The sequence below is a fragment of the Pseudophryne corroboree genome, chromosome 12 (genome assembly GCF_028390025.1).
Source record: "Pseudophryne corroboree isolate aPseCor3 chromosome 12, aPseCor3.hap2, whole genome shotgun sequence".
Classification (NCBI taxonomy): domain Eukaryota; kingdom Metazoa; phylum Chordata; class Amphibia; order Anura; family Myobatrachidae; genus Pseudophryne; species Pseudophryne corroboree.
In genome coordinates this window covers 108,221,851-108,233,199 of record NC_086455.1, presented here as the reverse complement: position 1 = coordinate 108,233,199, position 11,349 = coordinate 108,221,851, and the positions used below count along the sequence as shown (strand labels likewise).

The following is an 11,349-nucleotide window of genomic DNA, read 5'->3' as shown; positions in this document are numbered from 1 at the left end:
TGTATGTATGTATGTATGTATGTATGTATATACTTGTCACTGAATTACCGCAGCATTTGTTACTAATCTACTTAACCTATCTGTCTAAATAGATAGATAGATAGATAGATAGATAGATAGATAGATAGATAGATAGATAGATAGATAGATAGATAGATAGATCATCGGATTCTTAAAGTTATTTAAGTTATTTTATATAGTCCCCATCTGTGTCACCCCTGTCTGTCTACCCCTCCCCTTAGAATGTAAGCTCTCACGAGCAGGGCCCTCTTCCCTCATGTGCTTATCCTTTCCTACTTTAATAATCCTCAACTGCCCAAATCACGCAGTTTTTTGGTCACCTGGAACTTATCTCTGTCATTTACTGGTGTAATTATGCTTAGTTACCCTGTACTTGTCCTAAATTGTCTTCAACTGTAAGTCACTGTTTTCCTGTTTTGATTATGTGCATTTGTACTCTGTAATTGGGCGCTGCGGAACCCTTGTGGCGCCATATAAATAAAGGATGATAATAATAATAATAATAATAATAGACATATAGATTATATTATAGATCCACAGTGGCTAGATTCTATACATGTAACAAATATATGTATTCTATACATCCATAGATTACATACAGCTATTATATAATAGTATGTTTTTATATAATCACAGACGGAAATAAGATATTTTCCTCATTAAATGCAATCTTCTCATTACCTTCCCCAGCCAGGTAATATTCATCCCATGAAATGAATACGTTATCCCCCAATTATTGCTTTCTAATGATGTATATCTTCTGGGAATGGAGAACAGAACATAAGACATTTCCCCACATCTCCTCATCTTATGAAACAAACAGTAACTTTCTTAATTTCCCTCCCAATAATTAAACACAGAAACTTCCCAACATGTATAAACAACAAGGGGAATCTCTTCCATACCACATAGGTTGGAAATAAGTGTGTGCGTTCCAGCTCTTCAGTTTCCCCCAAACCTCAGCGATATATAACCCTGTGAGTGCTGGAAGGATGTGGGCTCTGTGATGGCTGCTGTAACATTAGCTCAGAGTTATATACCATCCTGTGACCAGAGCCAGGCCACAGCATCATTACATATTTCACATACAGAAATGCTTTCTGTATATTCTATGGATGTATAAAATGTATCACAAATGTCAAGGGCAATGGCTATGTCCCACTGACAACAGATCATTGCTACAGTAATTGCCATTACCTCTCTATGTACTGAGGTCATGACATTATATGGGGATTTGATTCTGCACAATGCCTAGACAGACAGATAATGACTAAGGCTGCAGAACAGTACTCGAAATAAGCTTGAGATTCACCAAGTGGAATATATATGTACATATGTATGTATATATATATATGTATGTATGTATGTATGTATATATATATATATATATATATATATATATATATATATATATGTATTATGGACAACTTAGAAAATTTGGTGTGCAATGTATCGTGTACAAAAATATGCTGTTTTATTGCCTTCTTATTGCTGGGAATCCTGTAGTCCGCTATTAGCCATGGTGATTTAGCCATACTGCTATTGCACGTCTTATAGGATACATAAATAATAATAATAATGATAATAATAATAATAATAATAATAATAATAATAGATGATGCACACTGCTTTATATTGCAGTGGTTGGTGTTGGTGGCTTTCTATAATGTGCCAGCATTTTGTGGCATGGAAATAGTTACAAGGACAATTAGCTGCCCGAGCCTCCTAATCCAAAACATCATTTTCAATGTTTTTGAGACTTACCGCATCTCAGAGGGTACATATCCCTTCCCCTCCTGTAATCAGTAAGCCAGGTGCTGGAAGGGATGAGTGCACAGCATTGAGGAAGCCAGCAGATTGCAGACGCCCAATTGCATAGGGACATTTCTGCAGACAGCCCATGTAGGTGTGACCAGCCAGCATGACAGTCCGGCCCTGCCTGCCCAGCCCACGTTACTATTAGAGGGAAATACAGAAGTGAGAGTGTTGCACCAAGAGGGGAAGGTGCTTATTCACCTTTATTCCCGGGTCCCTGCTCCAGCAGATCGGTCTGACCTGCCCCCGTCAGGTGCTACAGCTTGGTACAGCAATGGGTAAGTGGGCAGCTGGGGGTCCTCACCCATAGAGCTGTCTGCCTATATGTATGCATGTATGTGTGCCCTACTGACAGGATCCTGCAGCCAGCGCGTTAGGGATCACTAGCACAGCCAGGCAGTATAATAACTGACGGTATCATAAGAAGTACTCCTGAAAAGAGTCGCTGGAAATGCTGCTTTGCGATAATAAATGGACGTGAAAGTACGATTTACCAAGCATGGGCTGCCGATAAGACTTGTGGCTTTAACCCCACCACTGCCATGAAGCGGTGCCAGCTAGTTTATTATATACCGTATGTATGAGTATATACATTTTATATATATATTTCACGCAATTTAAAGCGTCCAAGTGTTTGATAGGAATCGTGAGCTACTCTTTCCGCTGCGGTTTGATTTGCAGGCGGATCGCGTCTAATACAACGATATTTTTTCTCTATTTACTCTGTGCACTGTGTGTGGCTAATCTGTCTGTACTGAGAATTGGTTGCAACTGGAAGTTGAACGCCGATTAAGACAATAATTTCCTTATTCTACATACTTTTCGTGATTCTACTTATACAGTTCTCTACACTGATTCTGGGGGGATTCTGAACCTAAGCTGTGCAGACCCCAACTAATTCCTTGTTCTATATCTTTCCACAGAGCCGGCTTTTGGGGAAGTTAACCAGCTAGGAGGGGTGTTTGTGAATGGGAGACCTCTGCCCAATGCCATCAGGCTGCGGATTGTGGAGCTAGCCCAGCTTGGGATCAGGCCCTGTGACATCAGTAGGCAGCTGCGAGTATCCCATGGATGTGTCAGCAAAATACTGGCTCGTTATAATGAGACTGGATCCATCCTGCCAGGAGCCATTGGTGGCAGCAAACCCCGAGTAACCACCCCGACGGTGGTAAAACACATCAGGACCTACAAACAGAGGGACCCTGGTATCTTTGCCTGGGAGATCAGGGACAGACTGTTGGCAGATGGGGTGTGTGACAAATACAATGTGCCCTCAGTCAGCTCTATCAGCAGGATTCTCCGAAATAAGATTGGAAATCTCTCCCAACAAAGTCATTATGACACCCATAAACAGCATCACCACCCTACAGCCGCCTCTGCCCTCCAATACAACCACATCTACTCCTATCCCAATCCTATGGCTGCAGGGGGCAAGGTGCCCACACCTCCTGGCATGTCCTCTATACCCTGCACCATGGCCATGCCCCGGACCTGGCCCTCCTCACACTCTGTCACAGATATACTGGGAATTAGGTCCATCACAGACCAAGGTAAGCGCCCCACTCGCAGAAACATACTGTACACTAATCTAACAGGCCGGTAATATCATACTGTACACTAATCTAACAGACCGGTGATATCATACTGTACACTAATCTAACAGACCGGTGATATCATACTGTACACTAATCTAACAGACCGGTGATATCATACTGTACACTAATCTAACAGGCCGGTGATATCATACTGTACACTAATTTAACAGGCCGGTAATATCATACTGTACACTAATCTAACAGGCCGGTAATATCATACTGTACACTAATCTAACAGGCCGGTGATATCATACTGTACACTAATCTAACAGGCCGGTGATATCATACTGTACACTAATCTAACAGACCGGTGATATCATACTGTACACTAATCTAACAGACCGGTGATATCATACTGTACACTAATCTAACAGACCGGTGATATCATACTGTACACTAATCTAACAGACCGGTGATATCATACTGTACACTAATCTAACAGACCGGTAATATCATACTGTACACTAATCTAACAGACCGGTAATATCATACTGTACACTAATCTAACAGACCGGTAATATCATACTGTACACTAATCTAACAGACCGGTGATATCATACTGTACACTAATCTAACAGACCGGTAATATCATACTGTACACTAATCTAACAGACCGGTAATATCATACTGTACACTAATCTAACAGGCCGTTAATATCATATACGCTAGATTTTATTGTATCTGAAAGTGTTCTGTATATTGTTCATACATACAGATGGACAATATGCAATAGTCTTATATTATTTCCTATATATTTATCTATGAGATTATAATCTAGATATTATAATAAAACATCTGAATATAATCCAGTAAATATAATAATCTATTTTATTGCAATCACAACAGTCATTTTAGTGAAATATTTATACCATATTCTGTACGAGAGGCCTGAGAGATCCCTCCCAGCTAGCCATTCAATTGATAGATATCAAGGATGAACATAGACAAGTGAATCTTCATAGGGAAACACAAAAGACACAGACAGTATTGTAACTGACTCAGTGGCCAGTAACTGCAATACAAATTGGTTTTGTTTCCATATAACTTTCTATTTGCAAATGTTATAACGGTGAAAAAAGAAAAAAATGAAATATCGTTCGTAATGGTTCCTATAACAATTAATTCCCCTGCAGGATTTAAAAAAAAATCTATCTATCTATCTATCTATCTATCTATCTATCTATCTATCTATCTATCTATCTATCTATCTATATATAAAGTATAGATAAATACACACACAGACACACACATGTATAAATATACATAAACATAGCAGTTTAGCGGAATTGTAATTATTCTCATTCATACCTTGTAACATTCTTTCGAAGTGTCAATATTATTCTACATGTTTGAATCTTGATATCCGTAACTAAGAAAATAAAGCTACACTGAAAAATATGCATATGAGTGACATGCTTTATGGCACAACAGTAAATTATATTTGCACACATTAGGTAATTATTGCTTCATATTAATATAAATAAAATCGAATTAATACAAGTCTTGGTGATAAAATACCATATGAATGTGCCATTGTCTGTGAGAATTGGAGCTATCAGTCTCTCAGTGATCTACTGCCTGGTAACCAGCAGTTCTTTGAGGTGTACAATTTATGGCCCTCTCCCTAATACTTCCAGACGTACTAGGAAAACTTCATGTAAGGGAGACGATGTGTAAGAGACATGAGGACTAAGGAACACCAGGAAAAAGACAAGTAACTCTTACTAAGAAGAGGAATTTGTCATCAGCATAATGCCGGCTGGAAATGAAGGAAAAGTTTCACTTCTCCAGTTTGTGCAATCAGACTAAATTCACCCAGACAGGAAGTTCAGATGTCAGATAATTGGTTTCATTCTTAGGCACAAAGCACAACCTCTGGGCATAATCTGAACAGGAGAAGAGATTTGCTGTTCACCTAGAGACTCATTTTCTGCTTATTTTCTTCCTTCCTAATCCATGCAATGATAGGAGCTCTTATTTTCGTTCTGTAAAAGTGTCCCTCATTGACAACCCTCTATAACCAACCATATGCGCTTCCTAAAATATTTAAAAAAAAAACCTCTCTAACAAGAAACTCTCTCTTCCAACCCTTTAAATTAACCAGCCCTTATTAATGACTTAATTAGAGAAAGTCCTGTTTACTAAAGACAGAGTTCTCAGAACAGTCAGAGATCACCATTTCCTGAATTGATGTTTAAAAAAATAACCTAACATTGGAGAATTAGATTACAAATTGGGAATGTTTGTAGATTCCCCTAATGGTTTCCTCTTTTATTAACACCACATTGGCAGTCAGGCCTCCGAGGGAACTGTCTGGATTTGTTCCTCTATGTCTCAGTTTGGGAGGAAAGATTCCTGAGCTGTGTATGGGAGCCTGGCCGGGATTGCACAGGCCATTAGCAGTTTGCTTTCTAACCGAATTGCTAATTTATTGGTGGCACCCCCTCGCCTCTGACACGGGGACACTTCTCTCTAGCAGGGAAAGTGTGAGCTGGCTGTAATAGCAGAGTCTGCAGGAGGGAACCCGGGGTGGGGGGGGGGGGGGGGGGGGGGAACTGTCATACTGTTCGTCTTGGGTGCATCTATAAAATGCCTCATATGTAGTTTAAAACAGAAAACACGACATATCTATATTATATTCAGGTGAACATACAGTATATGCATGTCACAGACCTGTGTATAATAACAGACTATTAGGATTGCTAATTATTTGGTTTCATGCTTTTGATGTGTCAGACGTTCTATTAAATGCCCTACAAGAACAGAACAAAATATTATGCTGGAAGCTAAAGGAGATGAATCTGCTTTATAACGAGCATTACAATTCAACTGAAATCATAAGGTGTGTGTGTGTGTGTGTGTGTGTGTGTGTGTGTGTGTGTGTGTGTGTGTACACACACACACATATATATATATATATATATATATATATATACGTAGATGCTATTACTTGGATGCAAAACAGTTGAATAAGAACACTAGATGACAAACAGAGAAAGAAAGAGGGGTGCATTCACCAGAGATGTGGAATTAAAAATCACTTTATTGGGTCATCATGAACAAAACAAACCGTCGTTTACAATATTTCAGGTTATACAAACCCAACATATATACCAAACACACCGTTTGGTTTTAAACTGTAACGTCTGAAACAACCAGGATTATTATATTATATTGTGTATACATATATATACACAAATATTTATAAAGCTTTGGTTGTTTACAATTATATATATATATATATATATATATACACACATACATACACACATATATACATACTGTACATACACTCACTGTATATAATTGTAGGTCTCATTCAATTATAGATCTTCAGGTGGACCTCTAGATGTTAGTTAGTTCTCCTACACTATTTTTCCACATACTGTATCTCCTCTCCCATTTCTGCAATCTGGACACATTACTGATCTTTCAGCTTTTACTGCATTGTGAGAATAACTTTGGAAAGTTTTTACCTCACTGTAAAATAAACATTTCTGACAAATTCTGGAATGCTAAGTATTTTCCATATTTGTAACCCTTTCTTTAAACACAGACTCGACTTTCTTCTGTAAAATACAGGGGGCTGCAGACTATTTTTCTTGCACACACGAAAAAAAAATATATTTTTTTAAGCGGCTTAACAGAAGGTTAATTGATGTGCATTAATTAATTCTCTCCTCTAACTACATGCTGTCAAAAACAGGTTGTGATTAATTACCCCTGTGATTAATTGGTGATTTTTGTACCGTGTCATTTTCTGACAAGTGATTTTTCCTTCCCCTATTGCAGTATTTATCCTAAATCTCAACAAAATGCCCACATCAACATGTTTTTTTTACTGATTGCTTCAACACTACTTCCATTTTATTTGGATCTGTGAAATTCTGACATTGGGGAGAGTAGGCACCCAGGACAGCGCACAGGAAGCCAAGATATACACTCTCCTAAGTGTTACACTGACCGCAATATTTTAATAACCTGATTTCAAAGCCTGTAATTATATATAGGGCGCAAACCAGCGAGGGATGAAATGAGAGCCTGTTAAACCACTACTTTACAGTAATATTACTTACCATGTATAATCGTAATCTCCCTATCCAACATATGATGCTGTCTTCACTACATTTTAAGTGAGCACATGGTATGTTTCTCTTTATGGGGGGTATTTATCAAAGCTTGGAGAGAGATACAGTTGTGAGAGATATAGTACTAGCCAAGCAGCTTCTGCCTTACTTTTTACAGGCTGTGTTTAAAAAATTACAGGAGCTGGTTGGTTGGTTGGTTCTATATGTCTCACAATTTTATTTCTCTCCAAGCTTTGATAAATAGCCTCCTGTACGTTGGTTAAAGATACATACTTGGTAAAAATAGCAAATTTAATATAACTTAGGACACAAGTTAAAAACACTATATACCATGGTAAGAAAATAATAATAATCCAGTACCAGTAATTGATAAGTAGGGGGGGAAATGATTTATATTTATATTATATATATATATATATATATATATATATAAACATACACACACACACACACACATACTGATTTGTAAAGAATAATTCATTCACTTCTTATATATGACTTCTAAAAGAATATTACCTTGCAACTCTTAATCTTTGAAATAAAACAGAATCTCTATCTATCTATGGGACAGATGTACTATGCCTTAGAGAGACAAGCTGCCAGCCAACCAGCTCCTAAATGTTATGTTTCAAACACAGCCTGTAACATAGCAGTTTATCTCTCTCCACGTTAGCACTCTCCAAGCCTTAGTACATCTACCCCTATCTTTCTTTTATCCAGTTATACAACTGTATCCATCTATTCCGAGCAGTGAGTTGCATACTATCCTCAGCATTATAGCAGGGCTGCAGGGTAAATATGGTCAAATATTTCACCAACCCAAATACAATATGTGCACTTGGTACTTATTGATCCTCAGCTGTTTGGATATAGTCATTGTGCAGTAGATTACATTACATTACTCGGGTGTATCATTTACATAAAGAACGTTTCTGTATGTCCTTTAAAGTGATTAGATGCTGTTACATTGTAAGTGTCAGGTATAATATTTTAGGCTCTAGTCTAGGCGCTAGTTGAGTTATTGCTATTCCTACACATGGAGAGAATGGACTACACCTGTGTACATGGTTTTAGAAGTATTAGTTGAGGCGTGGGGATAAGTATTACTATTATTATTATTATTATTATTATTATTATTATTATTATTATTATTAATTAGAGAGCAGATACCGACTTTCACCGTCGCTCAGTAATAACGTATACCTTGTCTCCTGATAAACGCAATGGTAACGCTCGCCTTGTCCCCACAGACACATCGCCCTACCACAGCCCCAAGCTGGAGGAGTGGAGCAACCTAGGCAGGAGCAGCTTCGCCTCCACCCAGCACATGATGAATGGACTGGAGAAGGGCTCCCTTGAGCAGGAGGTGAAGTACAGCCAGGTGAGTCTGACCTGTGTCCACCATTATTGGCGCAGTCCAGCAATGCAAAGTAAGCCGACCAGAAATCATGGCACTTGTGTACTAAAGTCTCTGCTATCTTTTTAGCTTGGGGATCAATTAGCCAGCGCAATTAATTCCACCTATATATTAACGTTGGGAGTTGTTGTTGTTGTTTTTTTTTGCTACATTATGTTATTTTCATGAATAGTTCTTGGTTGCAAAAAATAAATACATACGTTAATTATATATGTGACGGATTTATAAGTGTGATTTACCAATCTTCAAGTTTCGCCAGCTCAGCGGTTTTCATTTCGCATATCATGTGCCCAAAGAGCAGGATAGGTGCAGAGCCAGAAATGCTGAGCGTCCATTCCTCCTAGGGCAGCCCTACAGAGAAGTGAGGGGCTTGTTACCCTTATTCATTATCGCAGCCCCTCAGACATAGGTCAGGAGCATGCAATGTGCACCAAGCTTTCCCATAACACCTGGACACGGGCTGAGACAGAAGCACATCTGCACTTTTGTCTTTAAATAACTGAAATCAGTACAATTTTAGGAAATTTTTACATGTAAAAAACAAACAAAGTACCTACTAGGAAAAAATAAATAAAACAAAGGATTTGGGGTAATTAATACTATACAATATACACTGTAATATCTGATGACATTTAGAAAGAGTACAACATGTATGAATTAATTGTTTGTAATAAATGGTAGACAGTCTCTCCTGAGCAGGGCCCCCTCTATGCTTTGTTTTCACATCTACATTTATTTTATCTGTCATGTAGGGGGGACAACAATATTGGCATAATAGTGGTTGGCATTACTGACTTTGAGCCCTGAGGTCCTAGGATCAATCCCACTAAGACAATAACTTTGTTAGAGCTTGTATATTTTAGTCTCCCTTTGTCTGTGTATATGTGATAGGGGATAAAGCCTGTGAGCTCCATGACTAAATACTCTCTGTAAAGAGCTGTAGAGTATGAGTGTGCTACAGTATGTGAGTAACTGGCAATGCATGTATGTTATGTATGTTCTATTCCCCCATTGCCCAGCACTGAATATTATTATTAATAATAATAATAATAATAGTCATTTAGAAAACATCCAGAGACACATACACCTAGAGAGAGTGTAGGATTGTGTATAGATTATTGATCCCTGTGCAAAAACATATATGATTGCTTTACAGAATTTATGCAACAGTAATGGACTTCTAGACCCAATTGTGTGATAATTAGATATTCAATCATTTACATTTATTTGCTTGTAATACAAGCGATGTGGGTGCTCATATTAGAGATAGACAATATGAGACACGTTGTTATAACAGAATTGAAAACTGGAACCAGGGCAGGGTCTGATTTTACCTTGCAGTATGATAATTGATAGTTGAGAGACCCAGCTTTTTTTCTTGCCCAGGATCACCTCAGTACATACACCTACAGATACAATTGTCCTACAGCAACGCGTAATATGTTGGCATTTTGTAATCCACCAATAATAATTGTAGTAATACACCAGTGTGAGCTGTATTTGAGATCATACCTGGTAATAATTACGCTAATATTATGTCTATATGAGCAGGGCCCTCTCCCCTTTATCGTCTCTACATAATTATATTAACTGCACACTTTAATTATGCATCTATGTGGATTTATAAACTGGCTACTTATAAAAGAACTATATATATATACATATATATATATATATATATATATATATATATATATAGTAGTCCGGCACATCCCATGCAAACAATACTTTACTGGTTGCCTGCTTAGAGTAATCATACATCACCCATCAGAAGCAAAACTCCACATATGTAATAACCTCAGTCATGGCAGCAATTTAAAGTGCAACATTTCAATGCCTATTTTAATCCAGCTGCATATTCATCGGGATATCATGAGATTCCTGATGAAAATGCAGCTGGATTAAAATAGGCATTGAAACCTTGCACTTTGAATTGCTGCTGTGACTGAAGTTATTACATGCTTGGAGTTCTGTTCATGATGGGTGATATATATATATATATATATATACACACACACACAGGGAAAAAAAACACAATTTAATATCTAACTAAGACTCTGAAATTATTAACTGTAAAAATAGCTTATATTGATGTCATTGCATCAGTATTCAGTAAGGACACTTACATTACAAAGCTCTCTCTGCTGGTTTTAGGATAGCTGAATGAAACATCCCTGCAGTCAGCTCTTTAGACTTTGAGCTGGTCTTTAGACATCACATATGTGTATATATTCTGTAGCCTTCGAGAAGATATTATAACACATACTTGCATGGGAAGAATGGCTAAAATATTTTTCTAATTAAAACCATTTTGCTGTGTTATTATGAAGCTATACTTATGTTTATGCTATTTGTGTTATATGGTTTATGTTGTATCTCATATGTAATTGATCCCAACTACAAATTAATCTGG

The 11,349-nt window shown here is 37.7% G+C and overlaps 1 protein-coding gene across 2 annotated transcripts in view; it reads left to right on the top strand.

The window, feature by feature from the left end:
- Nucleotides 1–1,991: 1,991 nt before the first annotated feature.
- The window catches only part of PAX9 (paired box 9), a 74,391-nt gene continuing 65,033 nt past the window's right edge, over nt 1,992–11,349 (top strand). For both annotated transcript variants that reach the window (XM_063947854.1, XM_063947853.1), the window contains exons 1-3: nt 1,992–2,114; nt 2,760–3,386; nt 8,770–8,900. In XM_063947854.1, the coding sequence (XP_063803924.1) occupies nt 2,111–2,114; nt 2,760–3,386; nt 8,770–8,900 (762 nt within the window). In that variant the 5' untranslated portion in view covers nt 1,992–2,110. The remainder of the gene's footprint in view (nt 2,115–2,759; nt 3,387–8,769; nt 8,901–11,349) is intronic.